Source organism: Beta vulgaris, chromosome 2 (assembly GCF_026745355.1).
Source record: "Beta vulgaris subsp. vulgaris cultivar EL10 chromosome 2, EL10.2, whole genome shotgun sequence".
Classification (NCBI taxonomy): Eukaryota; Viridiplantae; Streptophyta; class Magnoliopsida; order Caryophyllales; family Amaranthaceae; genus Beta; species Beta vulgaris.
This window is the reverse complement of record NC_079203.1, coordinates 32,481,334-32,509,068: the sequence shown is the minus strand read 5'-3', so window position 1 is coordinate 32,509,068 and position 27,735 is coordinate 32,481,334. Positions and strand designations below refer to the sequence as shown.

The 27,735-nt window shown below is 35.4% G+C and overlaps 1 protein-coding gene across 2 annotated transcripts; it reads left to right on the top strand.

Moving 5' to 3' along the window:
- The first annotated feature begins 618 nt into the window (after positions 1-618).
- On the top strand, positions 619-27,049 carry LOC104886935 (uncharacterized). Of its 2 annotated transcripts, XM_010671490.4 has the most exons (18): positions 624-1,034; positions 3,955-4,176; positions 5,519-5,614; positions 5,847-5,899; positions 7,416-7,512; positions 7,769-7,842; positions 13,540-13,660; positions 15,924-16,034; positions 19,661-19,737; positions 22,241-22,307; positions 22,647-22,712; positions 24,148-24,255; positions 24,345-24,475; positions 24,808-24,874; positions 25,279-25,346; positions 25,459-25,552; positions 25,707-25,777; positions 26,417-27,049. In XM_010671490.4, exons 1-18 carry the CDS (start codon positions 885-887, stop codon positions 26,781-26,783), a joined length of 2,040 nt encoding a protein of 679 aa, XP_010669792.2. In that variant the 5' UTR covers positions 624-884; the 3' UTR covers positions 26,784-27,049. The 2 variants fall into 2 exon arrangements, with proteins under 2 accessions (XP_048494904.1, XP_010669792.2); XM_048638947.2 differs by lacking the exon at positions 25,707-25,777 and having other exon boundaries at positions 619-1,034; positions 26,417-26,561.
- The last annotated feature ends 686 nt before the right edge of the window (positions 27,050-27,735 follow it).

Below are 27,735 nucleotides of genomic sequence, written 5' to 3'. Positions count from 1 at the left end.
TAATTTTCTGTTATTTAATAACAAAATAACTTAATATAATAATAACAATGACATTTATAATGGTAACAACAAGATTAATATTAATTACCAATATTAATAATTAATAAGTACAACAACAACAATAATAATTCTTTTGAACAATTGTACTAGTAAATAATAATACTTCCTTTGTATTTTTTTTATCTTTCTTACTTAGAATCTTGACACTATTCACAATTAGAGATAATCTTTTAGATTTTTCTCAATATATAAGAAAAAATATAGTCATGTGGGGTCTTGTTTGATTCGTCTACTTTATTAATATTCAATTATTATAATTTTTATTAATATGTAGTGAAAGATATTTAATAATAATGAGTTTTTAAATATAAGCATGATATGATCTGAACTAATCTGATCTGATCTGGTCTGGTCTGATCTGATCTGAAATTATTTTTTCTGATCTGATCTGATCTGAACTTATTTTTTCTGATCTGATCTGATCTGATTAGATCTGAAATAAGCAAAAATAAGGTGAATTGAACATAGCCTTAGTTTCATTTTTTATTCCAAACTCATACTACAGTACCAGTCTACCACTATGATTCTATGAATCAAACGCCCCAAAAGAGTTGAGCTTAAGCATCAAAGTCAAAAACCCGCCTTGTTTCTCAACGGGTCGGATTTTGGAGTCCGTGTAACTCGTCAATTTGAAGCATCTCTCTCATTTCAAACGCTGAATTTTGTTTTCTCTGAAAATTCCCCCAATTCATCTTCCCCTCAAACCCCAAAACCACAAAAGTGCGAAGAACAAACAAATCAAACCAAACGAATTCCATCCCTAACCTCCATTGACGATTTCTTCAACAAATAAAGGTTGATTTTGAAGGACGAAATTGACGAAAATGTCGTGGTTGAGAACAGCGGTGAGCAGAGCGGTGGAAGTTGGGAACAAGAACAATTTAACTCGCACCGTCAAAAATTACGCCGATTCTGTCGTTCAACATGCTGGTCAAGCCGTTGCTGAGGGCGCCAAACTCCTCCAAGATCGTATTGTCAGTTTTTTCTCTCTCTCTCTCTTTATCTTAATTGTTTTTGCTTCGAGTTTCATGAAATTCTTCTGCTATTCGATTGTCAATGTATGATGATTACTGCATGTAATCGTTGCGAATATAGCATTTGACTTTTAGCTTCTTATTGGATTATGTTGCACCGGCTACGGAATTGTGAAACATTTTATATTGCACGAACGCTATATGTTTAAGTTTATGCTTAATGTTGATTATTATGTTGATGTGGAGAAATTGAACCAAATTTAAGCTAAATGTGACCAAATTAAGTTTTTTTTTGTCTCTTGGTTGGGAATGTTGAAAACTAAGAACATCCTTTTTGTTGATATTTCGTCGGTCTAGAAGAAATTTCATTTTGGGTAATGGATGAAAATTAGGGGAAATGCGTTAGTATGTACAATGTTGGTTGTTCATGGTGAGATAAGCTTAAGAAGGGTATTGTGGTGGAGTTTTTTTTGTTTTGTGTACGATGTATAATAGTAAGAGTAACATTTATCAATTTTTGATAAAGTAAACTCCCTAACTTGGAGTACTTACCGTTGGTATATGTATGGTGAAAACACAAGATATTAGTCGAAATCATATTAGGAAACCTAATGTGATAAATCATTATTCTACAAAATATATCATATAAGGTTATAGCAAATTATATTTGGTAGAGAATTATATTCTATATCAATCAATACTGTATTTGTGTCTTTTTTTTGCTGTAGTTATCCAAACTAGATCAGGGTGTCTATTCTCCCACATTCATTCTACTAGAGTTTCTTTTTTTTTTTTTTGTTATGGAACCCTATTCTAGACGACACGTGTTGGTAACATAATGATGAGATCTTATTATTGTATGGTATTCATCCATTCTATGCAAGATTGAGCAACCACATTTTATGCACTTGAGCAAAGCTTAACAAATATGCAAGCATCACAATATAAGGCAGGCAGCTATTAAACTAGCCACACAAGTATAGTTAGAAGTGCTCATTAGCAACAACAATGTGCTTTCTCATCGAAGATAAAGACAACACTATTGGTATTTCCTCTAAAAAACTTCCAACTTTGGAAGGATTTACTGTTGAAGGAGGGACAATGTTTCCTTCCAAATCCCTTCCCTTTCTATCTCTTCCTCATCCATTAGAAATGGATTTTAGGCCTTTTGCCCTTCGCTTCCTTTTCCTCCACTTCTCTGACCTCCCCTTCTCTGCCTTTCCCTTCCCTTTCTTTACCTCCATTTTGCTATCTAAACAAAGGAATATTTCCTCTGAAATGTTTTAGATACAAAATAATAAGACAGAAACCACGATTTAGAGTTTTCCTCTTTCTTTTTCAAGCCTCCCTCTTTCTTTCTGTCGACACTCAGCAGCATATTACCTAACCTTGCATGTGATCATATCTTTTCAAGAGGACACTAAAGTCTAAACCGAGAAATGGGCCTGTATTATTCCAGGCGTATGACAACACATCATCTTGGGCATCTCTTTGTTTTTTTTCTTGATGTTATCATATTGTAGTGAACAAGTAAGAATGGACTACAATTAGTGGACCTTTGGTCCTGGGTTGTGACTCTTTGCTACCTTGTTTTACCCTATGAATGTAAAGATCTCCTCTCCATTTGCTTTCTTAACGTGTGTTGGGGTAGGAGGTTTTGATAAATGATGTAGATACACTTCCGTAAGAAATTCTTGTCAAGACAGTTTCTATTTGTCAAGAATAGTTTTTGGAGAAAATAGTGTTAAAATGCGTGAGAGAAAGACTAAGAAAAGGAAGAGTTTTATTCCATGTACCGAATTTCTTTTGCTTTTTATTTGTTGTGAACTGCTACCCTTGCTTATTGGTCTCCTGCATAAGGTCTATGGAAAGAATCTCTAAGTTTATGTACTTCATACCCTGCGATTGTTGCTCTTATTCTATTAGAAAAATTTGTTTTCTTTCTCCAAAAACAGTTAAACATTTAGAGGTTGTCATTAGCTGTGGTTTAAAGGACATACCCCCAAATCGGACAATGAAGCTAGAGAGCAAGCTCCAAGAAAGGCTTAAATTTTTTCTTTTTACCACCTTTGTGATTCACAAAGTCTCGTGATCATATAATGAAGGGTTTTTTGGATTTTTGTGAATCAGCAACATAGATTAACAAAATTTAGAAAACAACAACACTCGAACAACTAGCAACATGTCTCTTAAAGAACTAGGACAGGCAAGTAACATAAAGTCATTGAAACAAGATTTCTTGATTCGAGTCTTGATAGGCTCAGAAAAGATATCTTCGCATTTCCGTAGGTGGCAAGGAAAGATGAAGGCGTATCTCCTTAGCTCTACATCAGTCCAAAGACTTGTTTTGCTGTGAAACTTTGAGCTCTTTTTTCTCCTCTCAAGGTAGGAAACATATGAAAGTTTGATTCGAAGTTATCTCTCTAATCTTTACCAAAAATGGGACTTTAATATCTGACAGACCAAATGAAAAAAACTAAAGCTGAGACTTCAATAGTAGAGGACCACCAAAATACTTAGAGCTTTCATCTGGATTATAACAAATATCTTTTAGGAATGTATATCCATTAAGTTGATGTTTTGATTAATAATGTGCTTTAGTTGATAATGGAAGTTAAAGTGTCCTAGTAAGCTGAACTTGAGCAGCTACAGTTCTATGTATATTTAAATATTGGTTTGGAGGGGGGGGGGGGAATCAGTGTTTTGTTGAAGAGTACGACAATATCTGTGAAGAATTCTCCCATGTTTTCTTTGTTGATTTTCTGGACACTGGCGGCCGATTGGGTTTATAATCTTTATTCTATTGTAGTAATAGTTGTTTTGTATATCACTGTTTTTTGGCTTGTGAAGTAGTCTGTTTTAACTTATTGAATCCTTTGTTTTGAAGGCTTTATGAATCTTTAATGAATCACAATTGCAGGGAGTTCGAAACCATAAAAGCTTTAAGAATGCTGTCAAGAGATTAGAGGAGGTCTCCATCAGCTGCAGGGGGCCAGAAAGAGTTCAGCTATTGAGAAGATGGTTGATTCTGCTCAAAGAAATTGATAAGCTATCCGGAGATTTGACTGAAGATACTGTAACAACTCTCGAGCAGCATCTTGCTTCAGATGATACCAAAGAGAACCCTAGGAAACCATCATCAGTAAGTAATGCTGTTGTAGGCAGGTTCTTGTACTGTTTAAGTACATAATTGTAGGGTATATGGAATTAGGTGTTAGGCAGTTTGTCATGACTGCCACATGTGGAGTTACACTGGTCGTTGCTCTTAGACATGAGAAAGATTTGATATCCTCAAAAAGTACATGTTATAGCATTTTATGAAATGAAGTACTCTCTTTGTCTTTTTAGTTCTTTTGCTTTGATTTTCACACTCATCTCATCACGTGGTCCATCAATAAATTTACTACATATTATTAAAATTTTGAAACAATCGATACTTTGTAAATATACATTGAGATGAATTTATCATCTTACATACTAACATATGTTATATATAATAATAGAAAAGGCATGGTCAAAGTTGGTTTATAAATAATGCGTATAGATTTTGAATCTTGAAAGAATAGAAGAATACAATCCTCAAGCTCTTATAAATATCTTGAATGAACAGCTCAGGATATACTGATCTCATGTAAATTGCAGAATGAAAGAGGAATCAAAGTTTATTTTATGGGTTTATTGGCCTTCTTTAATTTCCTTTTTTTTTTTCCCTAGCGAAGCAAATGCTAGAAAACTTTGGAGTAAGTATTAATGTTACATGAAGAGTACTAGCTTCCAATATTTTGACGGCATGCTTTTTTTGCCGCCACTACTACTCTGATTTTACTTTAGGAGAGTAGATTTCTAACTTTTCTTTAGGCCTGTGCTTATAGGGAATTATTTGGCTTCTCTCCTGGCAGATGTGACATGTCTCTTGAAGTTTGGTGGACGTCTGGTCCTCTTTCCCTGTAACAGTCTCCTTCATTGATGAAAATTTCCTCATCTAAAAAAAGAATAACTGCCATATCTCAAATTATCCTTCATGATGCTTATAATTTTTTTTCACTCTAATAAAAATAAGGGTTAATATTAAGCTTTTTGTAAATTTAGCACTTTTTAACAGTTCTGTAAGCTGAGTTTTTTTTTTTCTATTATATTACATGATGAGGACACATGCTTGACCCTGTATTTGCTGTTTGAACCTTGGTTTGCCCTGCCTGGTTATTGAGTTTGCAGAAGTGTGATGACTTTGACCCTCATTTTCTGTGTGTATAATATAGTGAAACTGGTTATCGACCCATGTATTTTAGATGGTAAAACCTATAAGATAGACATCTTCTCTATGAAACTGTCATAATTCTTTTCTTAATGATATAATTAAACTTCTGTGTTGAAACTTTAAACTGTAGATTTTAAATTCAAATTGGTTGTTTTTGATGATATAACATGCATTATTTCTTGAATCTTGAGTATATTTTGACTGTCTTGCTTTCTGTAATTGGTAGGTTCTGTTTTATGATTCTGATGACCAGAGTGAACCAATGAACTTCCGGGATGTTTTTCTTCACAGCCAGGCTCTTGAGGGCATTACCCTGTCAATGGTATGTACTCAGTCAATTGACTGTATAACCTTTGTGTGTCTCGTGTCCTCCATCTAACGTAGACTGGTTGAGTTTACGAGTTTGTCTTCCACACCTTGGATGAACAAGTTCCTTGAAACTTTGACCGATTGTCTACTGTTAGATCATAGGTTGTAAGATTATCAGTTTTCCCACTTCTAGTAAACTAACTTAACGGCAATGTAACTTTTTTTTTTTTTTTTTTTTAAATCAGATACTTGAGGCACCAAGTGAGGAAGAGGTCTCTTTACTTCTTGAGATGTTTGGGTGAGTTTCTCAATTATTCAATTGACAATAATGCGGCTTGGAGCTCACTCAACCCTTACTGTTACTGTATTTAATTTGTAATTTTGTACATTATCTGACGGATATCAATTTACACCTTTTTTTGGGAAGGTATGTTAGGATTAGGGAAGTGAAGTCAGGCAGATGTTCATAACTAGGCTAAATTAGGATGATCTTAGTTGGTAATATGACATCTTGTGTCAGTGTTTTTCTTTAAGTATACTGTTAGTATATCAACAAACGGCAACTAATTATAGTACTATAAAACATGCAGTAGTGCTCTATCATCATAATTTTGTACGATACATTCTAAATTTCTTTTCACAGTTTCTGGGATCATTCTTTGCACCAAAAGGAGGTCTAAGTGGAAATATTCATATGAGATTATCTGATGATGGCAACTAATTTTTAGATTTGTAATGTATATAGACTACTCCCTTGGTGTTAGATTTATTGGAAAAGCATAGGGCGCTTGGAAATGGGCAATACTGGTCTAATATTGTTCAAAGAAACTGCTGAGGTTCTGAAATAATTAGAAATGGCTAAAGAGGTTTTTCTTTCCTGTTGCTGGCAGTCTCACGTACTTGACATGGCCTTAACATTACCACTATATGAGAATTGCTGTTTTGATGCTTGTACTGCATAGTTCTTTTAATTAAAGGCTTTTTAGTAAGATATCAACTGTACATTCATTCGAATTTTTTACATGCAATTGAAACCTTGGAAACTTGATGACTCATGTAGAAAGGGAGACTGCACGGCTCTTTAATATCAACTGAACTTGGGTATAATCGCCAATGGTAGTCTGAGGAGTCACCTTTTGAACCCGAGGAAGTGAGGTCTCCCCATTTAGGAAGCTTTGTTGAAATTGGTTTTGAGATGGGTAATAGGCATACCTTTGCTGCATATTGAAAATTAAAGTGCTTTCATGTTAAAAGGCTTAGCTTTCATCATCATAGGGATACTGGAAATTCAGGCATAAGACTGTAAAGGATTGTGCTTCTCTTTGGTTCGCGTTTGAGTTAATTATGTCTAATTCTGGTTTCTAATTGTTACCAGTGCAATGTTATTGAGCTGTAGTTAATTAGTTATTGCTACTTAATCCCCCCCCCCCCCCCCCCAGCACAGAGGAAGAAGGTGTTTTTTTTTTTTTTTTTTGTGTGCGAGAGTTGAGACAGAGTGGAATTGGTGCCGTTGCTTTTCCTTCCTCTACTAGATTACATTACTAGAAAACAATACTTCTTTTTCTGTTTTTTTCCCTTTTCCAAGCTAGAACCTAAATGTATTTCCATGGACACAATCAATTACTGTCATCTAGGTTAATCTTTTAAGAGACACACGTGATCATGTTTTTCTATCAATCAGCTGTTCATGTCTCTCTTTGCTGCTATCCTGAGTGTATGTTTGCCTTCCCTTTTTTATTTACATTTTCTACATTTTTGATGATGAAATGAGCTCATTATACGAGATGATTTGATTAAATAGTGAATGAATGCAGGCTCTGTCTCACTGGTGGAAAAGAAGTCCATCATGCTGTAGTAAGTAGTATTCAGGATCTGGCACAAGTTTTCTCAAGCTATGAAGATGAAGTACTGGTAAGGATGTTTTTCTTATCACTTCTTCTCCAACCTTGTGCCTCACCTCCATGGCAATGATGTGATGGTAAATTTGTTTCTTGCTTTGTTGCTTGTCAACCAATGTTACTGTGATGAACCTTACTCTAATTAGTGGCTGATTTGGTTTGTTATTAGGATCTTCTGTAGATTCATTTGCCTGGTTCAGATGCCAAGGAACTGAATTTGGATTGGGAGAAACTTTATTTTTCACCTTAAATCGTTTGCCACTTTTCAGGTAAAACGAGAGGAGTTGCTACAGTTTGCTCAAGGTGCTATTTCAGGGTTGAAAATAAATGCCGAACTAATGAGGTGGTTGTCAAACTCATGCTTTTCCATTGTAGTGTGTATTACATTGGTGGATGTGCATTTGTTTTTTTAGATAATCCTTTTAGGGTATTTTATGTGTAACAATGGCATTGAAGAGATCGTCTCATTTTTTCCTAGGACTTTGGTTAATTAGTCAATAATGTGGCTAGAAACCAGGGAAGAAAAACGCGTTCGCGGGAACAGTCGCGGGTACGGCTTGTAACGGGGAAATAAGACGCTTCACGGCTGACGTGGCGTGAATTTTTTTAAAAAGAATCACATTAATATGTTCTAACCTTATTTGCGTTGTTTTAGTTTATGAAGCATTATTACAACATAATATAATCAAATCTATCAGAATATCATGTTTCATCAACTATATTATTAACTTGTAAAATATTTTTGGCCATTGTTTGAAAAGAACGAATGTAATGGGGATAAAAGCATTCTAACGCGGCGATTTTGCGTTACTGAACGGAATAAGAAATATATGATTTTTAATATGGTGTTCCATAACGGGATATTGCGGAACGACAAATCCAAAATCCGTTACAACATTCTTAACGGCGGAGTTTTAATTCCATGCTAGGAACCCATCAAGATGTGTTGAAAGCAGCAAGTGCTCCATACTGGAAACTTTTAGTGACTTCGAATTTACTAGTTTTTATGGTTGTTTTTCTATTGTCAGTTATAGTCTAATAAGCAAGATCTTTTTAAATCCCCTCCCCCCCAGTGACGAGAACTGGATTAAAAGGAAAGTAACTTATGTTCCCTCAAATGTAACGTAAACGGCACCTATGCTCCACCCTATAGGGAAACATCTGGTTGGACGGTTGGTATCTGTTTAATATGGGTTCGGAATTAACTCTTGCTATCTACTTGGTTGCGAAAACGGATACTCCTTCCTTTTTTTTTATACTTGTTTCACTTTCCTTTAAGGGTTGTTCAAAAATACTTCTTCCATTTCCATATATGGTTAGTTTCATCCATTTGATCTCCTCAATTAGCTTAACAAATCATAAATTTATCTAAGTACTCCCCTCACTCTTTTCCTCTCTCCATTGCAGCACATATCACCTGTCACCACCCAGCCCACCGCAACTCCTCCCACCGTGACACCTCTTTCCCCTTTCACTTTCCGGTGGTCTTTCCCTTCCTCTTGGCAGATTTACCCAATCATTTTTCTTGCTTTTATGGCGGCTTCATCTACAGGTTCTCCTCATCAATACCAGGCTTTTATGGTTAGCTTTGTCCGTTTAAATCCCTAAACAATGCCATGACCAGTATCTCTCTCTCTCTCTCTCTCTATATCGCTTTCGAACGCGATTTTATTTCTCGATGAGATTGGTGGTCAAGTTGAGTGGATGGTCACGAACGAGGCTGGAGATGGGGTCTGTTATATGGGGGTTCGAAGGTGGTATGAGGCTGAAATATGTTGGAGGGGCCTCTGATTATTTGGGGGGTTGCGCGATGGTTTTGAAAGAGAGGAAGGAAAGAGAGACGATGAAGGGAAGAGGAGGTGGGCTTCGCTGATTTGGGGGTGGGCAAGCATGGGAAGAGGAAGGCAGGATGGTGGTTGAAGGTGACGAGGATGTGAGGGGTGGTGTTAGGTGTCTTGGGTGATTGACATGTTTAAAGGGCGAGGAGCCGTAGTAAAAGCAAATGGGTTTAGCAAAGTAGGCTCTGTTCTTTGAGACCGAATTAATGAAATTTTAATTCAATTCAAACAAAATCAATTCAGTTCACTTCTAGGAAAATTCAGTTCAATTAGTTTCCTCACAGTTTTAATTCAGTTCCGTTCAGACAAATTAAGTTGAGTTTAGTTTGTTCAATCTGGTCCAAAAGAACTAAGCCTTAAATATGCTTCTTGAACAATTAATTTTGAGCTTCATCACTTAGTGACCAAGAGAAGTCGAGAAAGTAATAAATTTGAGGGAGTATAAGGGAATGAGCATAAATCTACAATGGCAACTATGAGTCTGTTAAACCCACTTCTCTCCTTTGTGTAGAACTCGAGATTTATTCTAATGGAATCAAGTTACTAAGAAAAGGTAAAATCCATTAGTTTGTCTCTTTAGCTTCTTAAAATAGTCTTTTTACATTCTTTAAAATATGTTTGTTATGTAAACGTTCTGAAGTTGGTAGGAAGGTGTCTGGATTCTTTCATAAAGTTATAGATAACGTATAAATTATGGAATTACTGTTCCACATACTTATATCTTCCACGTATTTATGAATATAATAAGCCATTTGGCCCAAGGCCCATGCTCACACTCTGAGGCGAGGGAGTTATTCTCGCTTTGATGTTGTCCATGAATATGGTCTTGGCACCTCAAGGGTTCCCTGTTACGTACTGTTCAACAGCCTGAAATCATGTGATAATTTTGTCCATCTCCTCGCATTGGCTGCTGTGTTGAACAAATATGCATGATATGCTTACTTTTGGACAATTTTTGTTTGGCTTGGCATAATAACCGACCAATTGAACTGTTCCGTTGCATCTCTGCAACTTATGATCATTGTGATAGTAGTACTATAGTAGCCAGACATGCCTTTTGAGTCAAGTTTTACGACAAATAGCTCCTCTGAAGTTCGCTGCACTTATAGGGCCTTCAGGAATTAGTGCTTATCATACTCATCCATGGTTATGTGGCTATGAGAGACATTGGAGTGTTGTATGCTTTATACTCCCTCCGTTTTGAGTTGTCCACTATGACTTAAGATTGCCAACACACATCTTTGACCATTATTTTAATATTAAATTTATAAAAAGTTAAATATTTTGAAAATATGCATTTATACAAATTCAATAACATATTAAATAGTGATGTTTGCTTTTACATATTAGTAAAAGAAAATGTTAAACTAGGCTGTATGGAAAGTGCAATAGTCAAGATCGAACAATTAATATCAGGGGGCCTTCTACATGGTGACTTTGTGTTTTACCACTTTGATTTGGTGGAAAACACATCTGATTTTCCAAATTGGCTCTCTGTTATTTTGACATTCATGAGCATTGAATATCCACTTTGCCATTAACTTCTAAAGAAAAAAAGGACAATTTTGTTTATTGACCTTGTGGTTTGCAAAAGTCTATATGGTGCAATTTTTCAATTGTTCTAGATGCATGGAGTTTTGCAAACATGTATAATCTATATGATTCTTTTGTGGGGTAAATAATAAGTTACTTCCATTGTTGGAGATCATAATTCTGGAATCAAAGCTATTGATGCAATCTGATGTTTTAATTTGATGTTCCATAATAAGTTACTATTATTATGTCTGTTTTGTTTGTTATGCCACAATATAGGCTCACTTTGGGAAATCAAACTTTTTTTTCTATCACAGAAACTTAGCCAAAACAAATGGTCACCATGTAAAATCTTCCCTCAAATAAGGAAGTATTTTTTTCAGGCAGGTACACCGTACACTTGGGCCCCGGCTCATCAGTAAAGCCTAATCCATGAACAACCCCATACCTCTACACAACCTAAAGTAAAATGCCCCCATTAAGAATTGAACTCTTCCACTAGGATGGAAGATGAGAGGTGTTAGCACTTCAAACATCCTTGATTCTTGGAATATAGTACATCATTTGGTGTTCTTTTAAATATCTAAGTATTGTAGTTGAGGAACTATGCTGTTTTTACAAGATTTTGACCGAGGTTTTCCCTTCTAGGAATGTGATGGCTTTATGTCATACTTTATTTTTAATATTATTGTGTTTCTGTAATGAGTAGGCAAATTTTGGGTTCAAATAAGTTGCTTATGGGATGGAAATGATTGACGAGGTTAGGACTCAGGAGTTGGAGGGTTTGGAAATGTGAATTTCAGGTTGGAACTTATAAGGCCTAATGAGTCAACTAGCTATAGGTTTCTTTGATTAATTTTTTAGGAAAGGCACTTGGTTTATGGTACAAATAACAAACTAGGGATTGGGTTGTGGATGCTCATTTCTGGAGATTTGCGAAAGCAAGGGCCTCTGAGAAACCATATTTTTTACGAGAACAATATTGAGGGGATTTATGCTTCTCTTTTCCGATTTGGAGATGTTATGATCCTATTCTTGAACGGCATGGGGCCGTTTTAGAATCTTCTTACCAATTCTTGAACTTTGTTACATTTGGGAATTGAGGATGAAGTGGCATGGCTGGTACTAGTGTTGGTCAGGCTGATAGGATTTCATCGATATTGGTCTTTTACTTTGTTATATGTTAAAAAAAAAAGAGTTGGGGGGGGGGGGAGGCGTTTCTGTGCAGGACTTCTTTCTACCCACTCTACTGTTTCAAGTGGCTTGATGGTTGAAAGATGGGCTACTTTACCTTTTAGATGATGATCCATTATGTCTCTAGTTATTAGCATTCTTTTGTGTATTTTCTCCCTTACCTTGAATTTTAGTTAGTGTGGCTTTCTCTAATCCTTGGTTGGGGATGGTAGAAGAACTATTTAGTTCTTTGTTGCGAGTGTATAGAACCCTTAAAGGGGATCACTTGCTGAGTAGTGTTCTATTATATCACTAGTAAAACCTGATCCATTTGTTCTTTGTTTGAACCCCATTCATGTGGCAAGACTCATTGTCCACTCAACAATATGGTGAAGACCAAGGTTGGAGATCCCTTTCCTGTTCATGCCTCTGGATGCTCATTTGTCAAATATTATTTCAGTTCCTATTCAAGGACTTCTTAAAATTTGAGGATGTGCTTTAGGGATTATAGTGGATACCTGGAAAGTGCAGCCCCCTTTGTCCATTGGTTTTCTTTCTGTTTTCCAATGTTTTTAATCTTTCATAATGCTGTTGTTCTTACCCTTTTTAACTGAATCACGTGATAACTGATAACCTTTCATATCCCAGGTAACATATACCCGAAAGTTACTCAACCATATTTTTCTAGAACTGTGTTACATCCTCGAATAATTTGCTTATGCACATTTGAAAACTGGTCTGGATTTAAAAGAGCATCAATTCATAGAAATTGTTCTTATTCTTGTGTGTTACTATGTAATATTATTAGTCTTTTATGCACGGGATGCATGTGAAAGCATATAAAAGAAGAGGAAGAAGATTATGGAAGGGAGAAGAGGAAGAACCAATAATTTGTTTAGGGTGTTTTGTGTAAAATTCTAAAGTTGTGTGTAACAGTAAATTTTGGAGTGGGAGTTGTGCCATTGAATTAATTTAAAAAAAATAAATGTAAAGATGATGTTGATTTTGATTTTGAAAGTTAATGTTTCCATGTATAGTTATTTTGTTTGTGGGTTTGTGTTATTATTATTATTTTTTGTAAGTAAGTTGAGATTTAATTTTTTTATTGGGGTTTGGTGTCCCCCTTGTCCCTTATACATAGAGATGAACAATGGAAATAGAAGCTGTTAATTGGGTAAAGATTACTCGCTTTGTGTCTTTTTGTTTTCCCCATTTCCATTTTGTAATGAATTGGTAAGTACTCATGTCTTTTTTGTGTGTTGGGTAGGAGAAAAAGTAGACAGAGATTTTGGGGACCATGTTACTTAAATAGGAAATGGAGCAATCTTTAGGGACGAACGAAAAAGGAAAGTAGCGAAATCTTTTAGGGTTGGAGCGAGTACTTTTTATGACTCCAAGTTGTCTTCAGTTCAGCTTTTTACAATTTGTTGGTCAAGATTATGAAAAAGTTATGATAGCAGCTGCTTGTATGTGCCTTATATATTTTGTGAATGCAGAGTAGATAATCAAGCTTCAAATCTTAGGAAAAGAATTGATGAAATGAGAAATCCACTGGAGGTTTCAGGTGTAGGTCTTCAGCAGCCGCCTGTCACAAATTCTACTAGTGCTACAATAGAGGTATTCCAGTATGAGCATCTTTGAGTTGCAAATTGATGGTCTGAATTGGTACTTGATTTCTAATGCTATTATTTTATTGTTCTTTCCTCCTGTAATTCAAGTAAGGTTTTTCTTATTGAATATATGTCTTGTTCCTTTGCACTATGCAGGCCTTCAAATTTGCATCATATTTATCTTTTCTTAATTGCACTGTCACAAATTTGGTTTGTTTTGAAGTTTTGATTTAAGCAATGGTCTAAATAGTATTTGGATTAGGCAATATGATTTGAGCTTAGATCTTGGGTATGTTAAAAAGTAAAAATTCCAAAATACAACTTAAGTGGAAAAGATCCAAAACATTGATAAAGTTATTTGATATGTGGTGCTGGATTTGGGAAATTCCTCTACATAAGCATCCACCTATCGCTAAGGGAATTATGGCCCTGTTTGGTACTAGCGTTTTAGGTAGTGGGTAGTGGTTGGACAAGATTAAAACACTACTTAAGAAAATTATGAGTGGTTGGTAAGTTGGTGCTCGCCTAAGAAGCATGTGTACTCCTCTTGGGTACCGTTTCCCGTACCGGGTACTGGTACGGGTACGTGGTAGATATGTCCCCAAACTGTACCTTGGAAGGTGGGTACGTGGGGTCCCAATGGGTATGGCTGAGCCAAAATATGGGTATGTCTTGGGGACAGATCCAAAGGCTTAGAGACGTCCCTAGGCCTTCTAATGGAATTTCAGCCAAAGAAGAAATAAAAATCCTTTAGAATTAGGTCTAGGGCTTGCGTTTCTCTTCAGTCTTTAGTGTTTAACTTGGCTGGCTTCATTGTAGATTGAAGGAGAAACATTGGGGAGGGGAAGAGAAGAGATAAAGCATCGAAAGGTGGGACTTTGCTGGGTTACTGGAAAAATAGGGGGGAGATGAAGAGGAGGAAAAATTTTAAATTTATGTTTTAAAATTACTCGATTTTCAAATAAACAAGCTGACAAGTGACAAACATACGGTCCTAGCCTAGTAGGCTCTTTAGTTAATTTTTCTTTAAATTGTTACAACATACTACTTCTCTGACTATTTATTATTTTTATATCTCCTTCTTACAGAACTACCACCCTCATTACTGTGCTCTTGTTACTCTTACTTTTTGTTTGACCGCAACAACTAATCTTTTACTCCTAGAGCACTAAAAACAACTTGTAATTTTTTATCCTTTATATTTTCAATATTACAGTATTGATATTCATTTGCGTATATATATAAATTTATGTAATTTTATTTATTTTTTTGCCGAATCCATCCCCTACCCGTTTTTGGAAATTTCGATTTTGCCGTTTTCCATGTCCGTGCCCGTACCCGTATGCGTGCTACTTATGTGGTCGCAATAGTGGGTAGCGGGTAGCCGTTGGAGTAGATTATAGGTAGTGGTTGAATTAAAATAAGGGGTGTTTTAGTCTTTCTAATGTTTTCTTTCAATATTATTTACTGATCCTGCACCTGTATCTAGAGGATTTGTACCTGTACTTAACACCTATGTAATAACAATATGTCAATACTATTACCTATCATGTTAATAGAAGGGATGGTTAATGATATTCGTCAATATATGTGAAATATCTTTTTGATATATGAATAACAGAATTTGATGTGAACTCAGACAACAAAAAACATGAAGTTACTACAATAGTACTACTCTTGAACACTTTATTTTGAAAGCTGAAATCTTCAGTCTTTTTGCAATCTCAACTTTTCTGAAGTCTGCTGAAAGTAGTAAAGTAATTTGAATGTAGGGAAGGCTTCTGCTACGACAGAAACTATGCAAAAGCTCTTAATTTATGATAATATTGTAATTCGGACATCAAGCTGAGCCCTTTGTCCAATGTGTTTGTTGTATATTGCGAGAGGTGGAACTACTTGTGTTTGAATTTTGAGCTTGTTAAGCTCTCAGGCGATAAGCTTATTGAAGATTTAGGCTGGTATGGGTTAGCATAGCTTCTTTGCTGATGCATATGGAAAATTTCTACATTGCTTTTGGTAGATTTTATGAGCTTAGTTGGATTCATTAAACATAAGGGCTGAGAATCTCTCTCACCACATCATAGTCCCGATTCAGATAATTGCTACTTTTCATTTAGCAATGCATTTTAGGGCTTAAAGCAAGCACTTTTATTCATTCGCTGCTGTTTCGCACTGGAAGGTATATTTCTGCTGTTTTTATTTCTGTAGCTCTTTGGATATGTTCCCAATCCAGATAACTGATAATATTTCCCATCCATAATCCTTTTTAGGGCTTAAAGCAAGCACTTGCCCAAATTCGCCTTTGTTCAACACTAGAACGTTTGTTGCTGAGGAAGCAATCACTATACAATGGAGACACCCCTGAAATTCATGCCCAAAAGGTGTGTAGTTTATGATTTTCTCTTCATTGTAATTCTTGTGTCATGCCTTGTCTTCCTTACATGGTACTGAAATCTTGTTGTCAATCCTGTATTTAGAGAATCAGGTAGGTTATTTTCTAGTTGATACATTGTCACAATTTTTTTTTTTTGTCACAATTTATCCCATGGATTCTTTTACTGTAATCATTTCATGTGATGATGACATACTATATATATATATATATATATATATATATATATATATTATATAAGGGAAAGGGGGAGGAAGATGGTGTCCTCATTTAGATGTACTAAATTACCCTTAATGATCTAATGGAATGAAAAAAATTACAAAAGAAAATAATTTAAGAATCATTTCTCATTTGAACTTGCCATTCAAAACAAGTTAAAAATGGTAATGTCAAATATTTCAATCAGAAAATCAAATGGACAAATATATTGACATTTTTTTTATAAGAGAGAGTATGGTATACATGACGTCCACCTGAAAAGTCTGGACACTCACTACCTTTGATACTCTTTAATTCAGTCACAAAAAATTAATATTAAAAATCACTCACAATCTTTATTAGTTTATTATATTGGCAAATTAATACATCTAAATTATATTCATCTAACTATTAGTCTTTGACATTTTAAGTGTAATCATAATTATAGTACGAATGGATTATATATAATAATTTTGCCAAATGCATCCCTTTAAAGTGGTCAATTTTTTAATTGTAGTCCTTTCATTTCAATATCTTCAATTGCAACTTCAAATAAAGCGAGCACTTTTCAGTTGCAGCCCAAAAGGCGTGAAGATAAATTGGGTTTAGGCTGCAACTTAAAAGTGTTTTGTTTATTTGAGGCTGTAATTTGAAGAGATTGCAATCAAAGGGCCGCAATTAACAAATTGGTCACTTTGAAAGGCTACATTTTGCAAAAAAATCTATAATAAAATAACAAGTTTCAAAATTAACGCACGCATCGCGTGCATATAAGACTAGTGAGTTCATATGAGAACGCATACTTATATGAGAAATGAGAATAAATTTTACATGCTATAATTCTTATGAATAAGTGATGTAACTCTAATGAAAAAGTAATGTAACTCCAAAAACAAAATATCTGAAAAAAACAATTTTTTTTTTCTGAATTCAAAATTTTTTAGAGGGATATAACTCTAATGAATAAGTGTTGTGACTCTAAACCAATTGTGTGGTTGAGATTCATTCTCATTTCTCATGTAAGGATCATTCTCATGTGATCTTGCCCCTCTCTCTCTCTCTCTCTCTCTCTATATATATATATATATATATATATATATATATATATATATATATTTATGTTATTATTTATTATATATATATAAAAGTTTGTGACTTTTGTTATGGAATGGAGACTGTTATAATGTTTTGAAACTAGTGGATGTATTTCTTTCTTTTTTTCTGCATTATTTGTGCTTGAACACATTCAACCAAATTGAAGAGTCACTTTTTATACTCTTTCTGTCCCTCTTGCTCCCCTTCCCCCTCTTCTTCTCATCCTCCTCCCGTTTGCGCTCCCTGTCTCTCTCTCTCTCACATCTCTCCTCTCACCCCCCCAACAATAAATCGAATTTTTTACGAAGATTTTGGAAAGCATTTCTGTTTCTGTCGTCACTTTAACAATTGTGATGATTTTAACCCATTTTATATGTTTCTTTATCCTGTGATGCTCTAACTCGGCATTAGAACCCGCCGTATCCGTGTCGACACAAACCGGGTGTAGACATGGGATATGGGTCGAACTCGCTGGAGGTAATAGGACACGGCGATTTCTCATATCTAGGGTTTTTAGAACCCTAGATCTATTGACTAAAGCATCAAGCAAAGAAGAAGTGGACCAGAATCTTAGGGCTTTAGGTGGCTTGATAGGTGACCCTTTATGGTGTCACAACAAATTCCTGTGGCCCGCTAACATATTCGGTGGAGACAGGAAAGGGACTCTCGCTGTCCTCTCCCAACTTAGACTTCTCTGCTCTCTTCTTCATTTCATTTTGTCTATTTCTCATTCTTTCGTATTTGTTTTTCTGTTTGATCTAGAGGTATCTTCATCTTCTATCTGCAATTTGGAGTTTGAGAAGTTGCGAGAGTGAATATCACACTTCTACCTTTTCACCTTTTTTTTTTGTCCTTAGTGGCCCCTTGACCTGTGAGGTACACGTGCCTAATCAACTACATGACCTTTTATTTTTTCGTTCTCTTTCTTTTTTTAAACAAGTCATTTAAATCTAAGTATTATCTAAAATTTATTTCAAAGAGACAAATTAATTATTTATTTTATTTGAAAGACCGTCCTCAAGTGCAAATTTTGATTTTGAATCCTTCTCAAACATGTCTGCGAGTCCTTGATTTTTAGATTTCAAGGATCCAACACTTGGATCCATACCCATGTATGGACACCCGTACTCGAGCCCGAGCATCATAGTCTTTATCTTTCTCGACAACCTATACTTCTTTTCAGCCATTTGTTGCGAAAAATTGGAGTCACTTTTGCTTTTTCGTGACTATTTTATCTTCTAGAACACAGCATAGTAGCTCGAACACCAAAAACTTTGATCTATGGTTACCGTGGTTAAAGATGATATCTACAATCAATGTTGTTGACTGATCACCTGTTATCTATTGGAGTTTGAAAGAAATCATAATTATGGGCCTTTGTTTTTCGAGCTTGTAGCGTGAGCTTTGAATAATGTTGTTTGTCCTTTCTGTTTAACTGATCTATACTCCTTCTGTAAACTTGCACAGATACTTTTTGGCTTTCCCAGAACGAGCTTCAAAAATTTTAAAATCTCTATGAATTCTCTCTCCATCACATCAGCCCTTTCTCTCTCTACCTCGATTCTTCTCTTACAAATTCTCTCTCTACCTTTATTCTTCTCTTACAGTTTCTCTCCCTTTTTATCCATTACAATATTTTCACATTCATCTTTCTATCTCTTTCAATGTTTGTGCCAAAGCCAAATATGTAATTTTAGGGAACAGATTGAGTAATTAGTAGGCAAAAGCTTTGAAGAAGACCATATAACAACATTGTTGTGTACCTTCAGTGTCCAGTCTCAATCAATGAGTGACCAATTTATGTCCTTTTATCTAAAATATAATGAACAAGAAATATGATGTTCAACGTCTCTAACATGTCTTTATGCTTTTTCTTAGAGTTCTCATGTTAGATGGGTTTCATACATAGACACATTAATTGAGAGTGTCTGTGCTTTCTAGTGAACAACTTGCTCTCCCCTGCCTTCTTCTCCTTTGGGGTCTTGCTCTGGGGTTTGTGCAAGATGATTAAAGTAGTGGTTGATCATGGAATTCTATCTGGTGCTGCTAACTATAATGCATCAGTCAGTTTCATCCTTGTTGAAATTTCATTGCTGGCCTTCACCCAACTTTTTGTTGCATACTGGGAGAATGGAGCTGAATCGCACATCAACTTCTAAGGGTTGAATTACTATTTGGATTTTATAGACTAAAGTGCTGTATGAAATAAACTTTTTAAACTTACATTCAAATGATCAGTTAGTTTATCTATAATCATTACATAATATTTTATGATTAGATAGTTTGAAGTGATTTATTCATATATAACATGCTGATGTGCAGGTTGATAAATTGAAAGTCTTATGTGAGTCTCTCGCGAATTCTTCTACAAAATCTGAGAAGCGAATATCAGATACCAGGTAACAAAAGACTTTACATGTACTAAGGTTTCATGCTGTTTTTCTCCTTTGTCTTTGAAGCTTGTTTCAGCGATAATTTCATATGCCAGTTTCACTGTGTCATGACTCAGGAGACAATGTACATTATACCATTTACATATATATTTTGTATCCCCACCTTTTGTTCATTTGCTTCATATGGGCATTGTGGCATTCCCCAAAAGAAGGAGATGTGAGATTTCATATGTTTACGCTTGCAAATTGGTTTGTATATGATCTATCTCATCTCCAGGTTGCATCTTTCGTTTCGTTGGTTACTTGGTTGACACATGATTTTGCTGAAATAGGCGGAGTCTCCAATGTAGAGCTATATCACTTTTGATGTGAGGTTGTTGCTTTTGATCCTTTAAGAATTATTATTTGCTTGGGCCTATGTGTGAACATTTCTTAGGAAGAGGATTACCTATATCAACTATTGACCTGATCTGAACTCTAGCATGGAAGCATGGTTCGAAAATACGGTTTCGGTCACGGTAATGGGAACAGTCACGTTTTCGCTGGAATGGAACGGATACGTTTGTTGCGGACCATTTTTCTTTTTTCTATTTTATGTATTTTCTAAATTTTTAACACAGATTAAGGCTAGAACTCCTTTCTTCCTTATCTTATTCCACTTGCCAAGGAAGGGGAGCAACGAAGAGAAGACATTTTCTTTAGGATGGATGGAAGCGACCTTCGCTTACGGGTCATTACATTAACTCAAGACCTTTCAGTCGTGACCATGAGCTAGCTTAGGAATTCAATATTTGGTTAACGCGGGAAGGCAGGTCGAGCAGACCGCTCTTGTCACCTCTTGGTAAAGAAGTTTCGGCCAAATTAATTATTATATAATCATTAATTTTATGATAAGTAGTAGTAAGCTATTAACATAATTACAGTAGTAAAACATGACACTACACTGATGAGAGTACATACCATGTATTGGTACAACGTACAGGATAGCCATGTACTGGTGAAGTGGTATTGAGGAGGGGTTTCTTTAAAACAAAAAAGGGGTAAAGAAGAATAGGAGACTGTCACGTGGGGTACTTTAGTGAAACATAAGAAGAGACAAAAGAGAGAGGGAGAAAGGGGACAACTGACCTACTTAGACCTCAAAAATACTCCCTCCGTCCCTAAATAGAGTTCCCATTTCTTTTGGGCATAAGTATTAAGAAGAAGACCTTAATTGTATTAAATCATAATTAAATATAGAAGTTGGTACACTTTTTATGAATTGTTTATTAAGGAGAGAGAATGTAGGCCATATGGGAAGTGATTATAAAAATTGAAAGCAAAATAATATTTTAATTGGTCGACCCATACCAAATAAGGAATGGGAATCTATTTGGGACATATATAAATGGAAAAATGGGCACTTTATTTAGGGACGAAGGGAGTATAAAGTACAAAAATTAAGTTAGAAAAAAAAATTGAGAAAGAAGAGAATGAAGCGTGAGAAACAAGAAAGAGAAAGCGGAGATCGAAGAAGAAAAATATGAACTCTCCTTTCAAGTTTGTTTCTTTCTTCTATGCTTTTACCGGAAAAATCAGCCGAATCCGGTACGGTTCGGTTGTATCGGGTAAAAACTCGGCGTATTAAAAACCAGCATGAAGAACCGGTAAATATCGGTTCGCCAACTCTGACATCCGTTATGATTCGGCTGCACTAACTGTAACGGCCGCATTTTTATACTATGCATGGAAGGGTTTATCGTGGACAGACTCCACCTGTCTATACCACTTTCTGACACTCTCAATTGCTTTCCTGGATCATACTTCCACCTGGTTTCACTTTGACTGATTATAATACATCTGTAGCCTCTTAGATTGTTGTGTCCTTGACGTTTTTGAAAATCCAGTAGTTTCATGTCATTATATGCCTCTCCTGTTTGTAATGAATCTCGTTTTCCTAATCTCTCTTTTACACACATTTAGCTTTTTACTGGTCTTACTGTGATGTTCACTGAATGGGATACCCGTAATGATGAGAGAAAAAGTCTATGGTCAAGGAACCTCCCCCCCCCCCCCCCCAACTTACAACATCATGCTGTACAATTATCGTTCTAGCAATTCTCTCACAAAGACCCCAAACCCACAGTTGGATAGAAGATATCCTCATTCGAGCCCTTTGCTGGATTAGACTAATCTGTTAATTGATAATTCCTTCTTCCATGTTAAATGCAACATATCCCATATCTCAAAGTTTCACATTAGAACATTACCTTATATGGTGATGTGTTCTCTCTCTACTCTCGTATCACATTGATCCGTCCTTTATCTATCTCTATATCTCTGCTCTTCACATGATTTCTTAAAAAGTGTGTGAAGCCTATATGTTGCAATAATATGGGTCAAAGGAGGTACTTCACGTCCTTCATAAATCGTGGGTTATGCATGCTCAATTCACTATGTAGTTGCAATGGGTATTTCTTAGCATTTCAAGATATTGATAGCTTGACATTATTTCTTCTGTTTTGGACAGATCCCAAAAAGAGGAGGCTCTGAAATTTCGTGTGTCGAAAGAAAGTGAAGTTAGTGAAATGGAGAAGGTACCTGCTGTAGAGCTGCAAAAAATCATTTCTTCAATGACTATCTTCTGCTATGCTATTTGCATGGCGCATTAACTTTTGGGAACTGGGACATTTCTGAACTTTTCTGTTTGAAACTTTTTATCGTTGCATCTACCTGGTGGAAATATCCTATATTATCTATTTATTCTTGGGAATGTTAAGTAGGTTCTTTGTGTGACACATAATTTATTGATTTAATATTGATTTCTTGTTTTGGCTGTTACAACTCTTGATATCCTTATTAATTGTCTTATATTTCTAGCTCGCATAAAAAATAACCATTTTGTTCTTATCTGAGGATACTGCTCATTTCTTCAGGAAATAGGAGCTGAAATTGCTGAACTTGAGAAGAAAAGAGATGAACTTGAAGCTGAATTGAAAAAGGTTCCTGTTCCTTTATACTCCCTGTGTTTCTTTTTAATCTACACACTTTCCTTTTTGGTCTTTTTTTTAATCTATATACTGTTGCTTTTTATGTTTTTGGTAACATGCCTTGTCTACTTTATCCTCTTTTTCCACCCATGTCATCTACTTTTTAATATTTTGATTCACTTTTTAGTTTCTCTCTCCACCTTTTCCGTTTCTATCTCATACTTTTGGACTTCCTCCTTGTTCACCCTCAAAGTGAAGTGAGTAAATTAGAAAGAAATGGGAGTATAAGATTACTTTTAATGAAGTTTTTAGACTTTACATGCAGAGCTCTTTTGGTTATTTCTTTCCTTTTTCCCATTTAAGTTTGTGTTTTCATTTCTTTTCCCTCCCTCTGGGTTTTGTTCTCTCTCTCTCTCTCCTACCTCATGGGGCCACTTTTTTTTTCTATCTGCAATTCTGACAGCGTACCACTCTTGTACCAAGACTTATACTCCCTCCTACCTCTGTTTCTCTTTATTAGTCATGCTAGGTTTTTCGGAAATTTACTTTGACCACATATGTCTCTTATAATGGGGATAAAATCTATACCATTAGTCATTTTAAGATTTACTTTCATAATATCATCTTTTTGTAAGTGTATAACATTCATCTATGGATTAAGAATAATTAAAAATCAAAGTCCGCTTTGAATATTGCGGGCTCCTTACTAAAAGAAACAGAGGGAATATGGGATAGAGGAGAAACTATGAGTCTATGACATCTGTTAGCGTAGTGCAAAACTTGTATGCACATGATGACATGATTCTCAGTGTACCAGTTGTTGGATGTGTGGCTGTTGATTGTGTGCTGGTCTGTTACTTTATGGCTCGCACTTCACTAGTTCTGCATTCTTAGTCCTCATGTGCCGTGTCATGTGCACATGTATCTTTTCCATTTTTTGTTCACTTCCTTTTTGATTGGTTCAGCCTCATGGCCCATTTTTAACCCATTGGCGTGGAGGATATATAAGGCAACAAAACGTCTAACTTAGAGCATACATGGTACATGCTATAATAGGATGTAAATTATATTGTAAAACAATTAGGGAGGGGTGGAGGGTAGTAGATCAGACTCCAGATGAGAATAATAAGCTCTTTTTCCTCATGTTATAGCAATAATTTGTTTTAACTTGGGGTAATATATTCCCTTCAACTCCCCCTGCTAGTATTAATTTTTTTAGCGTTTCCATGAATTTTATTCTTATTGCTTTTGTATTCTCTTGCTGATACTATATTTTATTTTTCCATATGATACAGCAATCTAAAAATACATCTACATTTTACATAAAAAATAAATGAACTCAACACTCTCTTAACAACAAGAATTTCTAATAAGAGTATGATTATAATACTGTCAACCACTACGACTATCCTTTTTCTGCGAGCTTAATCGCCAATACTTGGTTTAGGTGAATAGCTCCTTGGCTGCTGCTCGTAAACGTCTTCTAATCACAAGGGAAGAAAAAGACCAATTTGATGAAGCTAACAATCAGATTCTAGAACACCTTAAAACGAAGGTTTTACCAGACTTTCTCTCTCATGTTCAAGACTTTATTGCTAAGAAAAAAGCTTATAGATATATTCATCTGATTGCTAATATTATCAGGAAGAAGAACTATCACGATCAGTTGGTTCTTGTAAATCAGAAGCAGATGTCCTAAGGACCTGGGTCAATTTTCTTGAAGATACATGGGCACTTCAATGCACATTCATGGAGTCCAAGGAAAAGCAGGCAAAGTATGTGTGTAAAATCCGCTGAACTTCTTCCATAGCCGCTTCCCCCATAAAAATATAAAATATTTACCTCTGCTGATTTTGCTTTTCAACAAAACTGAAAACAAATTTAACAGTCCATTTGGTGATGAGTTTGTGTGAAGCAGAGCATCAGTTGATCCCTACCCTTTTTTCCTTGTTTCTATCTCCCTATCACTCTTCACCTCCTGTTTCTGTTATCCCCTCCTGTTGCTTTTGTTATATTCTTTTCCCTTTGTTCCCTTTTTTATGCTAGGGGGCCTTTGATCGTATGCTTTATATTTCCATGACAATTATTTCTTGTTGACATATACAAGTGATGAATTGGAGAGACATGAGGACTTCTTCGTGAACTTGGCCATTAAGCTTCTCTCTCGGTACAAGGTAATTTTGAGCTTTAGTCATTTTGTTGTTATGTTCACATGTAGGAGATCTTTTAGGTCAAGTCTTCTAATAATAGTGCTTATACTAACTTTGAAACTGGTTGCACTTTATATACCTTCCTTCTCTGAATACTTCGAAACATTGGATTTCGGACGATATTAAGGAGGGGGTATTGTGTGGGCCACTTAGTATGTAGTGGGGCTAAAAAATGAAGGATTTTCTCTTTTTCTTTTTATCCTTATATTCATCTTATTAGGTAGACCCAACCCATGTAAGGAATTGGGTAAATTACTTTGAGACAACCTTAGAAAGGAAAGTGGGTAATGAATTGAGACACAGAGGGAGATCTGGGTAAATTACAATTATGCTTATGTTTTAATCCTCTTTGACATTGAATTTTACAGAAAGAACTGGAGCCTTCAATTGGCCGTATTAGGCAATATGTGGAGAATCTTAAGTCATTAAGTGGAGGGTAATGTTTTACGTTTTATGTTGTAGTCTTTGCTTTCCTATTTCTACAGTTTTTCTCCATGAGGAACAAAAATGAATCTGGATTCCTGATTGTGGAGCATTGCGTGAGACAGGTCAAACATAGTATCAGATGGAGATAATGAAGATTTCAAAATATCAAACCCCAGAAGAAATTTGGAGGAGGAATATTTGGATTATGAGGCCAAGGTTACTGACTTTTTAATTATTTTTATTGAAATATTGACTAATAAGATTTATTATTACTGTTATTATTTTTTACTCATGGAATTATGAGGAACAGAACTAGCTATTCTTAACTGCGCATGGTGTCTTATGAGATTTTTTATTCTTTCATTTGTAGATTGTGACCACGTTTAGTGTCGTGGACAACATGAAAGAGCACATGTATTCCAAAGGAGGAAAAATTGCCAGGTTGAATTTTCTTGATCATCATAAGCTTGTACTTCATCTGTAGATGACAGTCACATACATCTTTCAATGTCTGAAAAATCTTGTCTGATTTCCTGTAATAGGTATATATATATATATATATATATATATATATATATATATATATATATATATATATTATATATATATATATATATAAGTGAGTTCGTATGAGAATGCATACTTCCATGAGAAACGAAAATGAATTTTACGCGCTATAACTTTTATGAAAAGTGATGTAACTCTAATGAAAAAGTGATGTAACTCCAAAAAAAAAAAAAGAACTTTTTTTTGGGCTCAAATTTTTATAGGGGGGTATAACTCTAGTGAACAAGTGTTGTAACTCTAATCCAATCGTGTGGTTGAGATTCATTCTCATTTCTCATGTAAGGAGCATTTACATGTATTCTGATTGTGATTGGAATTTCAAGCAAAACACCACTGAATTCAGTGGTGGGGAAAGCATGTGAAGGACTCGTCAATTTTGAAGAGTACTCTTATGAGGGATTCGGATTTTCTGACAATTATGTTAAGATAATAATGTATTGTGTTGCTGGGAATTAAGTGACTTGCTTATTGCAATTGCCTCAAATGGGATATTTTGATTATTTTTTCACTCAGGAAAGATGATTCAAAAGTCAAGGAGCTTTTTGATGATATTGAGAAGTATAGAAGGGAGTTTGAATCAATTGAAAGACCAATTTTGGAGATGGAATCCCCAAATAGGGAGCCAGAGACACCAACTAGCGAGAAACCACAGGATATTCTTTCTCAATCACCTGCAAGACCTACTAAAGGTTTGGAAGCCGAGGAGCATATTGAACCTTCAACAGTAAATAAAGAGCAGGTGCTTGACCATGAAGCTGAGTTGGCAAAATTAGAGTCTGAATTCGGAAAGCTTGGTGAAGATTACACGTCTGAGGAGATAGGTGGCTGGGAATTTGACGAACTTGAGAAAGAACTAACAAGCAATGAGACAAGAAGCTAAATGGACTGATAGTTTCAATGTGAAAATCCTTGTTATATATGTGTAATAAATTGTCCCAGCTGTACAATTATCTTGAGTTTGTGATCTCCCTACAAGCATTGTTTTTCGCTCAAGGGCAATTACAATCACATGTAACTTATGGGCTTGTAAATTCTTAGGCAGTGTTAAAATAACTGGAATTTGATATTCTCGCTTCTTCTGTACCTCAAGTGTCATATCCTACTTGTACAAATTATTGATGTTTATGCGATGTTATTCGTGCTGGATGCAGATTTGTGAACAAAAAAGCTTACTTTGATTAACTTGATATATTGAAGCTTTCCAACTAATTGGCATTGGTTTTATGGTGGTGGGAAGAAAATGGTGGGGTGTTTGGAATTTCTTTGTTAGACCATTGTGTATTGCTTGATACTGTTTCCCGGTACCGGAATAAGATTTGTTTCACCTTTTCAATGACAGCATCATTGCACAGGAGGGCTCATTTGCTTAGTGGTTTTGGAGCCCCATGGATCCCGAGGTTTCTTCTTCTAAAGATTCTTTTTGAAAGGTAGATTTTTTTTTTTAAGGCGTATTTGTTAATGTAGAAGTGTTATTTTTTCCAGTTCAACGAATCAAACTAATTTGAAGTTTTAGCTTTTCCTGATATTCTGGGTTGGTGGTGGGTCAGTTGTTTTTCTTCCATTTCGGCCATCTTTGTTTTTCCTTTTTACTTCTACTGTTAGTTAAAGTACCATAATTTATGCATGGTAATCTAAGAGTAGACAATGTGATCTTAATTTAGGGAAGTGCCTCAAGCATTAACTTCATGTCACAAGTGACAGTGACCAAAAGTTTATCTTGTACTTCTGGTGATCAAACTGGTTGTGCACTCATAAGTCATCATAAATTGTAGTCAGATTTGGCTCGAAATGTTTAAGGTTCCAGTCTATGTTCGGGTTTAAATGATTTTCAT

Bases quoted from the DNA above. Each gene is read 5' to 3' on its own strand.
- LOC104886935 (XM_010671490.4), top strand. From the start codon at position 885: ATGTCGTGGTTGAGAACAGCGGTGAGCAGAGCGGTGGAAGTTGGGAAC. The intron at 22,713-24,147 runs GTTCCTGTTCCT...TACTTGGTTTAG, and splicing joins TTGAAGCTGAATTGAAAAAG to GTGAATAGCTCCTTGGCTGC. The intron at 24,875-25,278 runs GTAATTTTGAGC...TGAATTTTACAG, and splicing joins AGCTTCTCTCTCGGTACAAG to AAAGAACTGGAGCCTTCAAT.